The sequence below is a fragment of the Patagioenas fasciata genome, chromosome 3 (assembly GCF_037038585.1).
Source record: "Patagioenas fasciata isolate bPatFas1 chromosome 3, bPatFas1.hap1, whole genome shotgun sequence".
Classification (NCBI taxonomy): Eukaryota; Metazoa; Chordata; class Aves; order Columbiformes; family Columbidae; genus Patagioenas; species Patagioenas fasciata.
The window spans coordinates 66761882-66780966 of NC_092522.1; the positions used below are offsets into that span (position 1 = coordinate 66761882).

General features: G+C 40.3%; 1 protein-coding gene across 2 annotated transcripts; it reads right to left on the reverse strand.

Annotated features, from left to right (window-relative positions):
- Positions 1 to 861: 861 nt before the first annotated feature.
- TBPL1 (TATA-box binding protein like 1) lies at positions 862 to 15142 on the reverse strand. 2 transcript variants are annotated; one of them, XM_071806526.1, is made up of 8 exons: positions 14942 to 15142; positions 14172 to 14306; positions 8430 to 8616; positions 7734 to 7816; positions 6805 to 6868; positions 5165 to 5268; positions 4969 to 5063; positions 862 to 2119 (listed from the first exon to the last, which is right to left on the reverse strand). In XM_071806526.1, exons 3-8 carry the CDS (start codon positions 8562 to 8564, stop codon positions 2049 to 2051), a joined length of 552 nt encoding a protein of 183 aa, XP_071662627.1. In that variant the 5' UTR covers positions 8565 to 8616; positions 14172 to 14306; positions 14942 to 15142; the 3' UTR covers positions 862 to 2048. The 2 variants fall into 2 exon arrangements, with proteins under 2 accessions (XP_071662627.1, XP_065691252.1); XM_065835180.2 differs by lacking the exon at positions 14172 to 14306.
- Between the last annotated feature and the right edge of the window lie 3943 nt (positions 15143 to 19085).

The window sequence follows — 19085 nt, forward strand, 5'->3', positions numbered from 1 at the left end:
GTGCTAACCTAAAAGCAAAACATTCCTCTTCCTCTATAGATAAAATTAGAAGACACAGATACCTGATAAAAGGCTTGGAATTTCACTGGTAGCACTCAAGTGCTATAATTTGATCCAAGAGAAGAAAAGGCAAGCCTGATCTAAGACAGCTCCTGTAGTTACACTGGCCAAATCCTCATCCATCAGTTTAGGACCACACTTCGTTCCTGGAAAAACCATTACAATTCTGTTCACTGTTTTAATATCTTCTGCTTTTTTTTTTTTTTTTAATTGTAATGATAACACACTAGTGCTCTCTAATGGTGATTTGACCATTGCTCTCCAAGATCTTTAACAAAATCCTCATTAGTGTCAGGAGTGCTAAGATCCACGTTATCTTCTATGCAAACTGGAAAGCTTGCATACAGCAAGCAGCCCTGGCCCTGCTCTTCATCATGGGTTCTGCAGCAGTTGAACTCAACTTAGTAATTTAGTGGTTACGAGTCCTCTCCTACCTACACTTAAAGGGCTTTTAGGAATATGTAGCTTGAGGCCTGTGGCAAACGGTTGCTTCCTTCTTTTTGTTCAGAAGGATTTGGATGCGCGTTTCACATACTGTTCCTTCCTTTCCATAATTTCTGCACAAAGTCACTACAGACAGCCCCAACTTGCACACCATCCCATGAGACAGATTAAAATAGATGATGCTAGGCATTTGCTTCTTCGGGGTGTTCTTCCACCATTCTTCTGCAGCTGTGACTTTGGTACAGTCACAGCTCATGGTTTACTCGTTTTAGCACCCACCAAGACTGCATATTACCCGCAGTACACAACAGCAGTGTTACATTTCTCTTCAGTGAGATAGGGAAAAAAAGACATACATATATTTATACATATTTATTGTATCTTTTTAAAAGTAGCATTTGCAGTTACTTTTAAGCATTCACCTCTCTTCTGCTTCAAATGTGCACTTACTGAGAGAAACACCTACTGGCTTCCAAGTCCAAGATTAATACCAATAATAATACATGCCAGAATCAAGCTTCTTTGCTTGTTGGCAGCTCCTGTCATGAAAATATTATACAGTGAGAAGAGGGTAGAAAAGGTCTGTGTTAATCATTCATCAATATGCTAGGGCTGGATTAGCGTGACCACACCATCTTCTCAAGTTGAAGGTCATCACATCATCACATCACTTTTCTGAAAAATGAAGCTCACATAGTAACTTTCTTCCTTTTGCATCCAGTAGGTGGGCAAGGCAGTTGGTTTTTCTATAGTAGCTTCTTTAGTTGATAAGATTTCCTCATCATCTATAGGAAAACACTTGCTGTAGACGTTTACATTTAGAAATGTCTTCATGTAACAGCAAGAAAATACTTGAAATCTGGCATGTAGTTAAGAGAACTTGGAACAAACCAAATTTCATCCTCAGATAAACATACGTAACTACTATAGATTTCAATCTAACCCACACACAAAGTTTTACACATACTACAAATAGAAACAGAAGGTATCAGCAAAAGACTATTCTTACATTGTTTCAAATTAATTTGCAACTATACAATTTTAACTGTATTAGAAAAAGGGAAAGGAATATAACAGAACAGGTATGAAGAGAAATATTTTCCAAATTTTTATTTGTGCACATTCATCAGGTGAAAAAGATAACTTTTACATCTTCTTTGGTGCCCAATATTCAGCATACAAAAATGTAAAAGACTATTCACAAATAAAACACAAGCTCAAACTAAAAAAAAAATGTTCTAAAGGTAGTGCACATCGTGACAGCTTTGCTTATGAATACACAGAAATTACTGCAAAAATAAATAGAATGTCTTTTTAAAAGCAGCAATTTCATATCTTGTAAACTTCCGTTTTTACAATACAGCACTGTTAAGAGTAAAATCCAAAAGAACTGGAGTTTATACTGTGGCCATGAGCAAGTAAAAGAGTCTGTATTCCTCTGCTATGGTTGGTCCAGTTTTTCTTTTTGCTTTTAGTCCAATGTGCAGCAGTCTTTAAAGGTGCTTGGTTAGGGAACCTAACCATGAAGTGGTGAATTATAAAATTTATTTCCTGCTTTCAAACACGAATGGGTAAATCTGTTCCACGGCACTGGCAACAGCCTTTACGTTTGGCCCTGAGACATATTAAAAAAAGCAGTAGGAAAAGAAAAACCACAGAATCAGAAATTAAAACAACAATAGGGTATTTAAAATAACATTATTTTTAGCTACCACAACTTTATACTGTAGGCAAAAAATAATTCCTCCCCCATTTCTCCCAACTTAAGAAGCTGTTCCTCTGATCACTTTTACCTATAAGAAAAGACTCCAGCACGACATCTGTTAGATGTTCTACACTTGTCAATGGCTAGACTACAAATAAATAATACTGCCATTTAATTTCATAACAACTTGTGTGCTTTCCCACTTACTGGCTTAAATAGTCAGCCCAGAAGAGGCAGCAGAGGGAAAAGAAATATTTTTACTTACGCTAATCTTCTAGGAATCTGTGTTACTCAAAGCCCAGCCACTTTTATCCTTTCTTTTAAAAACCTACCAACACAAACTACCGCTAAATTTAACACAAGTATGTTTCAAGCAAGATTATTTTATATTTAAAAATTACAGACTTTCTAATCTGGATTCTGCAAATAGCTCCACCGTTGACCTCAAGACAAAACCTGCAAACCAGGGAAGGGTTATTGTCTCAGGATGAAACACCTGCAGGTTATCTAACCTGATCTATGAGCATTTGGGGAAAGAAAAGGAAGAATGCACTAGTGATGCTTTTTAATGGTACTAGACCATTTTAAGCAATGAATAATTAAAATTGAAAATAAGTGAGCAGTAACATGCCAGAAGAAATTAATCCTGGATAGAAGTTTGGTGACGCAGATAAACGAAAACAGCAATTTCTCATAAGCTTTAATTCCAATGAACTCTTTTTTTTCTTTACCTCACTTCAGACTTGTGAAGTTTCTTCCAAGCACAGAGAACTGTTCAAAATGCTTCCCAAAAATCTTAAACTAACTTAAGGTAGAAATTCCTTAAGTAGTTCGGGAAGTATTGTTTTAATTTACACGCTCAGTTGGAAAAAAAATAGAATGGAATCTTGATTCTTCCTGTATTTTCAAACTTGTCGAGTAAAGCACTCACCCAAAACAAGTCTGGTGAAACACACCCGCCTTTTGGGTAGATACTGTACCTTCCTTAAATTTGTCTGCTACTGCAGAAATGCAAGTTCTAGAGAAGGTCTTCAGAAAGCAAGAGTATGAGTGGGCAAATAACTATTGTAGAAAAAAATGCTACTCTCTGTAGGGTTCAAGAGATGGAAAGACTGGATCATCACTGCAGGGAGTATAAGAGAAAGAAACAAAACACACCCCCAAAAGAACCCCCTCATCACTCATTTTGGAGGAAAAAAAAAAAAATCAATACTTCTTCCTATTACATTATCAGTTCTTTTTACTTTCTCAGTGTAACTCTAAATCTTTTTATACTTGTCCCATTAAAAAAAAAAAAAGTTAAAAAAATCACCTTTTTTTGCCCTAACATTTCTAATTCTGTATCTCAAATAAAATCATCTGAATTAGTGGCATGACAAGTACTAGTACTACACAAACGTGAATGGTCTAAAGGAACCTCATTTGAATGCACTTGAGAGGGAGTAGAGTAAGTAATCTAAAACATTTTTAGAACCAGAAGCATAAGACTGCGGGACAATTTTTTTTCTCCTAGAAGAAAGGCCTAGGCAAAACAGAAGCCTTCAAAACCAGAGATCTGACATATTTCAAACTCAGTGTAACAAGTACACCAGAAGGAAGTAAAACATTGATGTTTACCATATTTCCCTTCACATTTGAAAGGACTATTCTGAAAATATTCAAATGATTTTGCCCCATATATGGAGTAATAAGAATCTTACAGAAAGGCTAAATCACATTAGGAGGCTGAGAAGATGCGCTGAGAACCTTTTATTAGTGCAGTGATACTCAAGCTTCTTATTTATTTTAAACTTAGTTTCTAGTTTTGGCTAGACCAGTTGTTCTGTTTAGAACACATACTGCAATCTTGAAATACTTTTTAGCCCTATATTTTCACATTCCCAAATTTGAGGGAGTTCGTCTTCTTTAAAAAGCACTTCTCTTGGTATCTTTTGAGAAGCGTACCTCATAAAGCCTAGGTATTTGTTAAGGAATTAAGATGCGAAAATAAAAATCCCTACCCAACTTCTGATACCAGCAGCTGAGCTCTAACAACTGCAAGATGGAATTCCCACTAAAGTGATGTAAAGGGATGTTTTTTGCTTCTATGGCATTTTAACAGGTATTCTGTAAAAAAAACTGACTTCTTTTATCTGGAAACCTCTGATGGACACCTCACAAGCAAACATAACAACAAATGGAAAATGAAAACTAGGAAAGACCACGGACAACCATGTCTTTGATCACATGGGGATGACCGCTGCCTGTGATTCAGGGAGTGGTTTTCCCTTCAGTTGAGCTTTAACAGAAGACAAGTCTGAAGAACTGCAAATATTGGTCAACTTCAGTTATTACAAAATGCTATGCTATCCTCTATGTTTCCACATATCTCCAGTTTGGAAACACGTATTTATGAAAGAGATGTCAATGCTACATGCAGTGTAGTTGACAGCACTGAGAAGATGAAGGAAAAAAAAAAAGAAGGAAATTCAAATCTTTAAATAACCAATAAATGCGTGCATTCTCAAGTCCTATCTCAACTTTGTTTTTCTAAAAAACCAGACTATCTTCATTCAATCAAAGTAATTTTTGAGCAAACCAATAACACTTTCTCTACAACTCTTCTGGCACTTTCACTCAAAAACAAACTAGGTGTTAGCACTGGAAAAGTAAATCCCTCCAACTTTTGACTGTTTTAAACATTCTCCTTTCCTAAACCTACTGGTCCTAAAGTTAAATATTCCCAACAAGTTAAACATTTATTTTTGACATCAAAATACCTGTAACTGTGATACTGCCGGTGGAAAAAATCTGTAAGGTAGCTCTGAGAGTTTTTATTCTGTAACACACGGCAGGATGAAGTTCTGGTTCATAACTAGAAAACAAAATAAAAGGTAAAAAAATACAGACCTAGAACTGAAAAATAAAAGCTTAAGAAACATACCAAGACTGTAATGCTTTAAAATCCTATCTTACCTCGCATGAGGTCTGTTATTCTTCGTAAATTCCGGCAATCTGATCTCAAAGGGCATGTTGCACACTGCTAAAACATTCACAACTTTAAAATCTGTGAAAATTACCTTTTCAAAAGAGAGGAAAAAAAAGACATCAGCAAAACAGTTCGAGAAAGTAAAACGTGGTGATTGATGCATTTCTAACAGGAATCTAAACAGTACTTAATGGACTCAAATCAGTTACTTCATCCTTCTGTGGCACACTAACTGTTGAACTACATACTTCACAGTTGTATTTTGTGGTTTTAGTGCAGTTTGAGACAAAGAAACAACTCATATTGCTGTACTAAACACCTCTAAATTGAAAATAAACTAAGTTAAATAGCTGATTGAACATCAAAATAAGCAGAGAAAAAGCTTAAATTTCATTGTTTTAAGAATCTTACGCAATTTAAAAACTTCTTTAATGCCTTGTTGCTATACACCATTTTTATTAAAGCTAAGAATAAGAAAAAAGGCGCAAGTTGTTTTGTTTCAGATCTCCAGTGGCCAGTACGGCAGGCTGTTTTTCTACTGTTACTTGCTGAAACCCAGCTCAAACTACTGGTTTGCAATTATTCTTCACCACTGCCATCTTAGATGACAATAAAATATCCAACAGACAATGACCATTCCTCAGTCAAAACCTTTTAGAAGTATACTACCAGGCGAAGCAACTTAAACTTATAAAAGGTTAACTATCAATTTAATCTTCAATATATTCAGCTTAAACTGCTCACTTAATTATAAAACCTTGTGCAGTGTTTGTCTCACTGATTTAATGTTCCACTCCAACTTTAAGAGGCTGGGTCTAATGCATTGATTCCTGACAGTATAAGAGTGTCAGGAATAGTCTGATGCAGCATTACTAGGACGGGCTGTCACTGCTGCCTTCACGTTATTACAATCAAATGGACCCTCCCCTTGCCAGAGCACAGACAGTCACTGTGTCTATTTAACTGCCTGTCTATAAACTGAAACTGTGGGTAAACAACACAACTGACTACCAGGAAGTTTTAGAATACTAAAACATGTCGCTTTTAAGTCATTCAAGTTGCCATTTTTTGACCTTTACTATGAAATGCAAGTGGTGTTTTTGACTGGTAATATTAAACCAGACCCAGAAAAAATAGAGGGGTTCCATGTCCTAAGTATTTTAATTGGCCTGGTGTTACAATCTGACAGCGCAGAGCCACTTTTTTCCCCTCACTTAAAGAGGATCAAATTTGCTCTTAACAAGATGCTATTCCATGAGAAATGATGGAAAATTATGTTCAAATGACTTTAGGTTTATACTCTTCAGCAGTTCTTCCAAATAAATCTTTCAAGATATTGTAAATTCTATCCAAGAAACATCTGTGGATGGTTCATTTATTAAACAAATTTTGTTGTTCATTAGCCAGTGAAGAAGTACTACTCCAAGCTGCCAAATGAAACTCAAATCCACAAAATAAACCAGCTTCTCTTTAACCAGCATCTGGAAAATGTATGCTGACACAAAAGGGGCATATGAGTGAAAACATGCTTACTGCTAAATTGTTATGCTCCCTCATTTTGTTTCTTTGTAACAAATGGACTACCAGCATTTCTCGGGTCATACAAGTTCTTTTTCATTAGAATTACCTGAAAACCTAGTTTCTGTAGACTACGAGCTAATCGTCTGGCACCAAATTTAGCTTCTTCTTCACTATAAAGAAAAGAATCAAGCATTAACAGAAATAAGAGTATATATTTGCATGCACACATACCACAATAGCTACTCAGACTACAAAATGAACTGTTAAACCATGTAACATGAACCACGATCACATGGACAGCCTTCATTTTATCCTACTGTACATGTTACATTTTAACTATCTAGATATTCAAATGAAGTTCTTTATGCGCTGTTTGAAGAATATCTTAGCACTAGGCTCCAGCTGAAGTTGGAGACGTATGTTGATCATACATGATGCTAAATACTCTTACAATCACAGGTAGTCTGAAGTTAACATCTTCCATTTTCAGACAGAGATCATATACAGAAAATATGCAAATTTACTACTGTACTTTATCCTTACTCCACAATGCAGACATATCTTAAAGGAATTCGGCTGTTAAGAGTTTAGTGAGTTTCAGATGTATCTGAACAGAGTTTGCTTTTGCTTCTTTCCCATCCTTCAACACTGTATAGCTTGATTACATTCAGGTGGGTGAAACAGTAAGAGATATCCCTCAAAAAAGGTCATCCCTACCCAAGCTTCAAGTTCTGGCTAAAATGAGAATTCTTAAAGAGTTCTCAAATGAAATCTCTAGGATTTTCTTCATAGAGTAGTTTTCCCTGCTGTTCTCCCAGAAGGCTGAACTGATGTTGCTTGAGATTTCAGCTCAGTCTGACGCAGACTCTTCACATAGAAAACTTCCTCCCAAATACACAGCTTGGCAAGGATCTGCATGTGATCCAGTGTGGGTGAATCTTAACAGTGGCAAGTATTGCCTCTTCCCATCTTCTTCATTTATATTTTAAAATATAAAAGAGTTCACTGCTAGAAAAGGAACCTTCATGAACTCACCTTGTGGCTCCCGTGCAAATAACTTTTCCTGAGGACCAAATTGTGGCCGTAATCCTAGGTTTCCTAAGCTTCATTAATACTTTCTAAAAAGAAAAATAAAAGTGCAAGAACTGGAAATTAGTTGTAGCTTAATTTCATACTGAAAAAAAAAAAAAAATTGTTAGACAAATCAACTGTTACAACAACAATTCCTTTAGTTTTGATAGCCTTGAACTGTTCCTTCATTTCTTTAAGTAGTCAAGAAAATTCAGCTCCTGAAAAGAGTAAAATAAACGTGGAATATCTTAGCCAGTGATATAGTGTTCACAAAACAAATTAAATGAAGGTATTTTCCTCTGAATAAAAAGCAAAAGCTGTGAGAACTGTGCTAATTTTTTCTTATTACAGTGACTTCTACATTGCTGACTATCAGTAGATATTTTCTTGATCAAACCACCACTGTTATTACCATGAGGTGTAAGAGGCCTCATCGCATACCTAATACTCAACATTCAGCCCTCTAGCTGCAGTCTTCTGAGCCAATATTTACCCCCACCCCTTACTGTACATTTAGTGTAAGACAGACTAAATGCCTATCAAGACAGAAATACAACTTTTTTTTTCCTCTATCCACCATACACAGATATCAGGCAGAAGAATGTTTAGCTTAAGGAATACTAGTTAAAACAGATAACTGAGATATGTTGAATCTCTTACCCCAACATCACGCTTGTATATCACATTTGCTCCCTCTAATGCGATCTTCCTCAAGTTTAAATGACATCTTGTTCTAAAAACACACACTACATTTGTGATTAAAATGTCCAATGCAACATCACTGTCTGCATCCATTGGGGTGATTTGCAACTCAGTTTTCCCACCAGCTCACCATGAAGACCACATCCTGAGAAAGGAAAATGATAAAATTATACATACCAGTTGAAAATTACCTATTAATGCCATTGCATACATCCGTCCTTTAAATGAGACAAGAAGTGACTACACTCTGACTCAGTTAACTCTGTGTCAAGAGGGGAGTGTCTGCATCCAGTATGCTAGAAAATAGGAGGTTACTTGTTTGAAACCATGTTGCCAGACTTAACAGAAATAACACGTATATACATGCATAATATTTAAACTTGCCAGTTAAGTATGTTACAACTCTTACCAACTATATTCAGACACAGTACAGATTACTAAAACTTCTTCCATAGCTCCAGTGTATAATCTTTCCTCAGTTCATTTGACGATGTCATTAGACACCTCAGGAAAATGCACTTCTCTGACTGCTGAAATTTGTAATTCTAAACAGCTTGACATCTGTGTTGGAATAATGAGCCTGCTGAATAACTCTGAACTAACAAGGGTTACACTAACTGCAGCCTGTAGACAGCCTCCTAGCACAGCTTTCCTGTCTTCATCTAGCACTCTTGGCCTATCCCTCCCAATATAATAGCATAATGTGAACTACACAAAATGTCCTGGTAGCATCAACAGCCTGGGCTGAGCCACAGTGGCCTCTCACCCCACAGGAAATGCACAGAATGAACATATTGTACATGCAGACCAAAATCAAGTGTTTCTGAGGAAAAGCATAAGTAATTGTGAAGGCACAGGACACTCGCCCAGTGCAGGCACAGCAAACCTAGCGCAGCCAAGAATCGCTCTGGCGGCCCATGCTCGCTAAAGGTGACGCTCCCAACACACTCCTCAACTGGGGAGGAGGATCACCAGATAGGGAGTTGGTCGCCCAGCCCCAGACTGCCTGACATCTCTAAGCACACCAAAGCCAAGACAGCAGACATCTCTGATAAATCTCAGGTGAAGTATTTGGGGAACGGAGAGGAGAAAAGAGCAAGAACATCGGTATACAGTGAAAAGGACTTATATCAAAACAGTAGTTCAGTAAGGCATTTTTCTTTGTAGAACAACATAAAAACCTTAGTTTTACTCCAAGAGAAGCAGCTTAAGTAGAATATAACCTAAGACATAGAGACAATATTGTCTTGATACATTAATCTAAAATTTTAGTAGTATTTCATCCAAAATGAAATTGCAAAATTGAAGAAAAATAGTCAGATATATTAAATGCTGTACATCGTCATTGCCATGGAAGAAGCAGGAGACTATGCATCAAGAACAACATACATAACACACTGTAATGCATTTATATAACTTTAAATGTTTTGGTGTTATGTTCCATATCAGAAATCTCCAAGATACAAAACTAATGTTATTATCAGTATTTTCATCTGATTACACCTTCCTAAACATCATGCCATAGTCTCTAACTGGGAACTCACTCAAGGTGTATCTTTGTCTAAAACTCACTGACAATACAGAAGTAATAAACTACAAGGTAAATGTGCATAATGTACTCAACTGCTGCGATGGTTGCTGGCTGCTTTTACTGTGCAGCTTGTTCCCAGTTGAAATAATTATTCTGCAATTGTTGGCTTTTCCAATATAAGAAAACACAAGATGGGTGGTAACACAGAAAGAGAGATGGGAGAAACAGCAAGAGAAAACCAGAAAAACCAAAGGCTATGTATGGGGGCAGGAGAGGAGGTAAGCAAAGAAGAGAACAAACTAACTAATTAGTATTCCCAGATCCTTTTTCTATTTTTTTTTCCCTGAACTAAAAATTATATGAAATCTCAAAGTCAGAAATGACTTATCCCATCTGGTTTTGATGGGCTACTACAGATTGGGTTAGCAATTTATGGCACCAGACCCAAAGATAGCACATGTGCAAATTTTGAACAGCACACAGGCAGGGCCAGCAGAGCAAGGAGCTGGAACCCATGGCATCTTCAGAGAGGTATCTGTTTTCCACCCTGGCTCCAACTCCTGGCTCTCTCCAAGTTCACTTGCTGGAACCCAATAATGCCCGACGTATAAGAAAACAAGATATCCCAATCAGCAGCATCTCCCAATTATCAGCAAGTTTCTACTGGCATCCTCAATCCCTACATTCTGAAAGAATAACACCCCCATGCGTAACACCCTTAAAGGGTTGTTAACCTCCAAGCAGACCACAACACTGTACAATAACGTCCCCATAAAACTCTGATGGTTTGTCTTAAACAGATCCAGGGAGAAAAGACACGTGCTCATTCAGGACAAAGGAGCAAGTGTTTGAAAGAGATGAAAATTACAATTTTAAAGGAAAAGCTCTATCATTAAAAGAGGATCTACAGGAAAAAAGAACATTAATATGCTGTGGAGCTGTCAGTAAGGATGTTATGAGCAACTATGATGTACCATGGTTAGAAGTACAATCTACTTGCATAGATTTTAATGGCAGAAAAATTACACATTACAGTAATGTGCCCCCATTTTCCTTAGCCATGTTCTGCAAGTTCAAGACAACAGATATTTAGGGATGAGCTTTTTCATTTCAGCTGCAGCTAACATTCTGTAACATTCTAGACTATGTTTTGGGACATTGAGTTAAGAAGAGACATAATTTGTTATAGAAGCAGTGTCTGAATACAGCGTAAAAATACTGAAAACTGCCTTTGTTCTACTTTAATGTTACTTGATCTAACAGAAGCATTGTTAAACTTTTCACTCAAATATTGGACATTTCAAATATTAATTACTAAGTTTCTCTCATTTGTACTGATAAAACTCTTTATTGGCTGCTGCTAAATACTATCTGTGTTCTTTGAGAACCCAAATCTACATGTCAACGATTTTGAATACACCCACTCCCATTTAGTTTACAAATACAATGTTAACCTCTTCCAAGGCATGGCTTAGAAATACTAGGCTTGGACACCTCAGTCCAAGCAGTGAGTGAGCATAACCTATTACGACCTCTGCCTTAAGCGTTCATTTTAATGTCACTGTACTGACAACAAAGAAGAAAATGTAGAGAAAAGAAGTCCTGCTACCTTTCTTTGGGAAGTCTCAAATCAGAATTCATAGGAACCATGAGAACAGAAGGAAGCTAAATGTTTTATTAATTAAAAAAAACCAATAATACATGCAGTGCATATTAAAAAAAAAAAAAATCTGAAGAACATGCTTATAAAGAAGGTGGGGAGGGAAGGTTGTTATTTATACATATCTCCAGTAGCAGGACTAGCCGGAACACAGGAGTCCTAAACAACATCCTGATACTCCTCCTTCCCAGCTTTCTCTTGTCTTCTGTGCTACTGAGACACCCTGTTGTATCCCTGCTGCATAGCCCTGACCCCTTATGTTGTTTCCCAAAACCTGAATTTCTGCATTTTTGTCTCCTATCTGCAGAATGGGGAAAATAATACTCCCATGCTTTTACAAAAGACATTTTAGATCAAGCAACAACCTCGCGTATATGCTTGTTACTATTCCGTATTTATGCAGTTACACTCGCAGAACAGAGGGACTTAGTAGAAACCAAACATCTGGTTCTTTATAGTTTTGGATTTCCAAATACCTAAGTCAATTTTATTGAGTCAGCTTAGGTTTTGCTGACAAATTTTGCCCAAAGGTTCTCTCACCTGAACCTTAGAATTCTGGCAGCTCAAATCTCAGTTGCAAAATTACATTTTGCTAGTTAATTTAATAGTAGGGAAAAATCGCAAATAAAATAATTTATTTTCTATATGTGCAAAATTTCTTTTAAATTGTGTACTTCATTCAGCTTTCTCTGGCTCAAGAAACTAGCCAACTTTGATTTCAAGTTATGTTCTACCAGCATAACACAATCTACCCTGACAGAAGAAGCTTAAATACATCTCTGTATTAAAATTTCCTTAATAAGAGTTAGTTCTTTATTTTTTTCTAATGAAAATTTCAGGGATACCTCTGGAATATTAACCTAAGAAGGGGAAAAAAAAAAAAAAAAGAGAGAAAAAAAAGTAGATAGGTAAAACATGATAATGAATGTAAAAATAAGAGCAAAACCAAAGGCTAACTCAAGGATATTTGACACTGTAAAGTAATGTATTCTGCACTGAAACTAGAGAAACTTCCCAGAACAAGAAATACTTCAGAGGAAGGAATGAGACTCAAATTCTTAAACAAAGCATTACCCATACATCCCCAGTTAGGACCATGGCCATACTATTTTAGATACTATATAAACATACATGAAGACAAACACACTGCACTGAAATCTTACAACCCAAAAAAAAGCCAGTGCTCTTTGTCTTCAAAAAGTTCCAAACCAACCACACCGTCATCATCAAAGAGAGGAAAAGCACTTGGGATGGGGTATATAAACAAAGTATTATTTTAAGCTTTTGGCTACCTTTGATCTGAGAAACTCACAGCTATAAAGGTAGATGGGGGATATCTAACAATGGTTACGTTAATGTCAGAACAGTTTAATAAACACCTTTTTCACCAGCAGTGTAAGTATAAGCAACTTCTACTGGTTATTTTTAACCTTGCTCCAAAGCAGTTCACCAACTGACTGACTCCAAAGAATTACAACAGCCCAGCTGAAGGGATAGGCAGCCATCACTGCACCAGTAGGCATTCATCAGACCATTGCTTGCAAACCATTTCTGAAGAAGTTAATGGGAATATCTATATGAGGTTTCCATACGAGAACAGAGAGAGAGTCAGTTGCATCCTTCCACTGAAGATGCATTTTTTAACCTTTGTGTTCAGACCCTCAGGAAACAGCTCCATATGAAATGCTGGAGGTGACAGACATCTGAAGTCTGCTTGAATTCTTGGATACAACACAGTCCCAGTGATAGGTGGATGACTCCCCAGAACTAAGAGCAACATAGCTACTACTGTCTGTATAAAAAAATCCTCTGACCCAAACAACTTTCTTAGTTATAGTCACAGATATAGAGGTGTGCTTTTATTTTCTGTTGTCTTCAGGGGCAAGCTGAATTGTCCCTAAAGCAAAAGGCCATGCTGAAGCTATTATTTCACCTTCCAAGCTTTGCACAGTCATGACTATTTCCTACAGAATTGAAACAAATATATTTTGGAGAAGGAGAAAATTTCCAAATAGGCAAAAAGACAGTGTCAAAGCAGGGATTTCTCCAATTAGATCAATGAACAAAATTATGCTATCAGCTATACCATAAGCAAGTAGGATACAAATGCCCAATCCTGCTGTGAAATCTCTTGGATAAGCCTACTGCATCCCCATGGAACTGGCGTCTTTCAACACAATTCCAGATGGAGGAATAAAGCTAGACAGCTTACAGAATAAGACCAAGAGATATATCCTTACACATGTAACAACAGCCCATTTTCCTCAAATCTTTCTCATCAAAAAGATTCGTTCACATTCAAAGTGAGAATCATTTGCATCCAATTCTGTGCCACCTTTCCATTATAAGATCCAGCAATAGCTGAATGCCAGGCACTAAGAACAACCCTTTAGGTCTTTATGGTATGTGGAAAACCGTCATAAATATGGTAAAAATCTGAACCAATAGGTTAGGTGGCCATTCCAACTTGATAAAACATTGTAAGGAAAATAAAATGCTTTGCTGTTACCAAATATTTTAACACGGGTGAGCCTCTCATCCTCCTCCCAGTCCAACGTTTACCATTTGCGTGTCTTGCCTGAGGAAACAGCAGCACTCCTCCTACCCACACCGCCGGGAACCTCACTTAAAGCCCTACATGTACCTGCGTTACAACACTCAGGTTATCAAGTCATATTTTTATCTTTTTCTTCCCCCCCCGTTTCAGCCCCAGACGAAAACTTCTCGGGCCAGCACAGCGCAAACAAAGCGCGGGCAGGCGGCGGCCCGGCCACGCCGGTCTCCGCCGCCCGGCAGCGCGGGGCTGTGCCTGCGCCTCGGTACCGAGCCCGGGGCCGCCGCGGTTACAAAGCCCCCAGCACCGGGCACGTTGTTTTGGGGACGCAGGGGCAGGCGGTGTCTCCTGGGGAAGCCTCGCCGGTTGCCAGGGAACAGACCGTTTCTCCCGGAGGCTGCTCTGCCCCCCGCCCGTCCCCGAAACGGCGGCCCCGGCCACGCATCAACCGCCCTCCCCAACCCGCCCGGCGCAGGGGGGAACGGCACCGTGGCGGGGGCAGCCGGCAGGGCCGCGGCGAGGAGTGGGGGAGGCCCCGCGCCGCCTCCCCCACCTCAGCGGGAGGGGAAGGGGCAGCGCGTAGGAGTGCCAGGCGGGGCACCAGCGGGCAGCAGGGCCGCGTCCCCGCGGGCAGGGGCTGCAGGTCCTGCCGGGCCGCGGCTCCCCGAGGCAGTGGCGGGGAGGAGGAGGAGGAGCGTGGCCCGTCGGCGGGCGGCAGACGTTACCGTGCGGGCGGAGGGTCGGTCGGGCGGTGGTGTGGCCGGGGGGAGCGCGGTGCCGTTGCTAGGCGCCCCGCCGCTGGCGCCCGGCGGCGTTCCGGCTCCTGGGCCCACTCCTCGCGACAATAAACATCCCCCAGCGCCGCGGGCATAGACGCGGCGCTGGCTAGAGCGGCCGACGGAAGTCACGGCGGCGGGAGGGGAGGAAGGGGGGCCGCGCTAGCGGCGCACTTCCGCTTTCGTCTGCCGCCCCCCTGAGGCGCGGCGGCCGGAGGCGGAGGCACCGCCCGGGGCAGAGGACAGGCAGGCGGCTCCGGCGTGCCCCGCAGCGGTCTCAGCGGGCAGTAACCGCGGCGGCTCTGGCTTCCCGGCGCTGTGGCCCGTTAGCGGCCTCACCTCAGCCACGCCCAGGCGGCCCGTCGTGAAAGGCCCCGAGCGGCCGCGTTCATTCCGAGCTCCCCGGGAGCTGCCGGGGCCGCGCAGCGGGTGGTTTCTGGTGAATTTTTCCTGTGTGTGCAGCAGGAGGCCCGGGTGAGGGCCGCTCTGGAAGCCCTAGCCCGAGCGCCTGTGGGCGGTAGGACCGCCGTACCAGGCTTTTGGGTGACTGGAGAGGTCTGGAGCCCAACCACATAGTGTGGGGTGGCACCTTTGCCAGCAAACCGGCAGGAGCCTTGGTCCAGTTTGCAGATCTGATGGTGTGAATGCTCACAGCACCTACCTGTGGTTTCTGCCATGCTACTTGCCTTCAGACTTGATACACACACTTGGATCGCTGGCTTGGCTACTCAACACAGGACAAAACCAAGCTGTCACCAGTGCTCTTGGCACTACCCAGCGATCATGTCTGGCAGCAACAAATGCTGCTACTATTGCTATTCCATGCATGCATGTTGTGCTGCAGCAGGATTCTGACCACTGTCTCTCATCTCACAAATGGTCTATGAAGATTTTTTTTTCCTTAAACCCACATTGTTTGGTACTGAGGGAGAGTCCACAGCAGTACACTCTGGTCCTAACCCTTTGTGTGGGAACAGACTACTAACCCCAAGTGAAACAAAGATCCAAGCAGGTGACTGAGAAGCCTCTAATATTCCAAAATCCCCTGAAGACTGTATGGCCCTCAGCAATTTTTTTGGTGGTTCTAATGTTAAAAGGACTCAAGTAAGACTGCAGCTTTGCGTTCTTCCAACATGCAGCTTGTTTCGTCTTTGCAAAGTGGGCACGTGGCACATACTATGAGGAGAGATAGAAGGGGATGTGAGGACACAGCAGGGGTATCTGGCATGGCAGTGGCTCTCTCTGTCCAGGACAGTCCACCAAATTTGGCACTGTTCCACCTATGCTGTATGTAGGGAGTAGAGACTGTGATGAACTGCCTTTCAGCTATACTTAAGTTTTCTCTTGGAAGAGCTGTTTGTTGTGCTTCACTTGGAGACATAGGAACAAATGAGTGTGGCAGAGCAGCCAATTAAGGACCCAGCACCCAGACTGAAGAACAAAATCAAGTTTTAAGATTGACTTGAGGTTTATAAAGACATCAGTCTTTGTATGAGAAGTATATGTATGTATATTTATATGTGTGTAGTGCAGAGTATTCACTGTATGGACAATTTCTTGGAACTGAAGCTCTTTATTTATGTACTTCCTGCATCTAAAGTCATAGCAGAATAGCTTTAACTAGGATAGGGAGAACAGTATGGAATTTGAGTTCTTCAGAGCTGGGAGGTTTTCTTCTGCTAGATTTAGTTTAACTCTTGAAATGAATATGCTAGGTTCACTTGTCAAGAACAATTGTTTCTCTTCAAACCAGCTGCGGGTACATTAGTGACAGGATTGCTTATTAACCCTGGTTTTGCCTCCCTGTTAGCCGGCTGGCTGTACAGTGTGTGCGGCAGCGCTGCCGCCCTGCGGCTTCTCACTGAAACGGATCCACTGCAGCCAGGTGAGGATGCTCAAGCCAGGAAAAAGCTTTTGGAAACGACAAGTCGGAGTTTAGAGCAACTCTTAACAGTTCAGTAACTCTGCGCGGGATCTCCAGAATTTTTATGGAGAGTCTTAAGACTGTTATAATTCTTCACAGACTTCAGCTTAAAGGCTCTGAGTCATTACAATTAACACGGATAATGCGGGGTAATTTGTTCTAATGGCTTCTCCCTGACAATTCTTTTGAGTTCTATATGGCTGTATCACAACAGATGCTGATTTTTTTCTTTTTTTCTGAACAGCAGATTATATAGGCAAGTTATGAAGAGAAGCTTTATAAACCATGATTTTGCTTGAATTCTGACTGAGCTTCCATGTTTGTTTTGTTTGTTTGTTTGTTTGTTTGTTTTAGCATACTCATAAAGTTCTACATAAATTCAACACAAAATATCTTCTAGCAAATATACATTCATTGTTTATCTTCACATGCTGCTTCTTTTCAGGATACAACTTTTTCTAGCAGATGTTCCACAGAAATGTGCACTCATCCTTGGACATTAAGAAATATTTTTTTACTGATGAAGAGATGAACTCTTACCATGTCAAAGTTTTGACTGCTCTGTCAGCCTGAGCTTTTCCCATTTAGACTGGCACATGGCCTGAAGATTGCCTCTTTAAACATATACTTGCAAAATGTGGACATGGAATTCAAATAAGGTGATTTGGCATCTACCTAATTTGACATGTAAGTTTATCAGTTGTGCCTGCAATTTTATTCCACACCTACATAGTTACAAAACTGCTTATTCTGTCCGTATGTTCTCCCCGTCCTGATCTCTGTCCCTCCATACAACTCTAACTTGGCTCCATGGCTTCCCCCACTGGGGTGTCTAAGATGTGAAGGATTTCCCACCTGTGGGAACTGTGTCCTCATTAACCCATTGCGTGTTCTGACTTCACAGACACTGTGCTGACTCAAACAGGGAAGGCACAGACACTGTCCCTTACTACGTGATTTCATTTTCCTGTGCCTTTTTTCTCAGTTCCTTGTTTGGGAAGTAAAGAGGAGATGGAGTTGCAGGAAGACTGTTTTCTGTGCTTGGACATTCTGCAGAGTAGAACCATGGGCTGCTTGGGACCACGAGTATCAGTGCAGTAAAAATGAGGGTAACCAAACTTTAGGACACCGCACATATTTTGGTTCCACAAACTACAGCAGTGAGAGTGAACAAACGTGCAATTTCATGATATTGTTACACAGATCTAACCGCAGGTTTATGTCAAAAAAATAACTCATCAAACTGAAGCAAATGCTTGGTTATCTGGATTTTTGCATTTTTGCAGGATCAGTTTTCAGTCAGATAAAAATCTGGTGCAAGTTGGACTGTGGAGAAGTGTAGAGAGGAGAGAAGAAAGATGGACGGCCCCTTGAGGCAGCCCACAGTGAAGGCTAGTTGAAGAATTTTATGCAGCTCCCTGTTAAGTACTTTGGGCTCTGTGCAGAAGACTGTAGTGAAGTATTTTTGTTTGAAGAGGAGCAACCTGTATCTCCCATGTTCCATAGAAATGACATTTTGTGGAGCGGTCATCAGCTACATGCATGTGGTACTGCAGGTTAAGTATGAGACATCTCCCAGGCTTGCAGCCAGCAGGGAACAAATTTAACCCTGTGGCAGGAGATCAACCATGGAGGGAATGCTTCGCTCCAGGGCTTAAGTTTACGAGATGAAACTCCAGTGTGCTTTCTCACACTTCTCTGATGATGTACAGTATGACAACTCATGCCAGCACTATTAAACTGTTGCCTCCCTGCTGTCGGTGGTACTTCAATCAACTCCATAATATATATTAATTTTTACATTTGTATTCATAAAAAACCAAACCAAATCAAACCAAACCAAAAAAAGCCCGCCCAACTATTAACATGAAGCTGCTTGGCAATGGCGAGAAAGAGTTACTCAGAGGACATATATAAAATTTTGGCATCAGAGAACTCACAACTCAGGTAAAAAATGTATGCAGAGCTTGGTAGAGTTGGGCAACAAAGGAACAAGGGTTTTCAATGTTAAAATTTCAGATATAATGTTTAAATCTCATCTTAAGTTTATTTTTCAACTTGTCCCCTTGCTTCTAGTGACCTCTAGTCTTAATGTATTAGTTATGAGATACAAATAGCAAAGAGGGTCCTCATGAAGAATTTTTGGCCCATAGAAGAAGATAGCAGGTT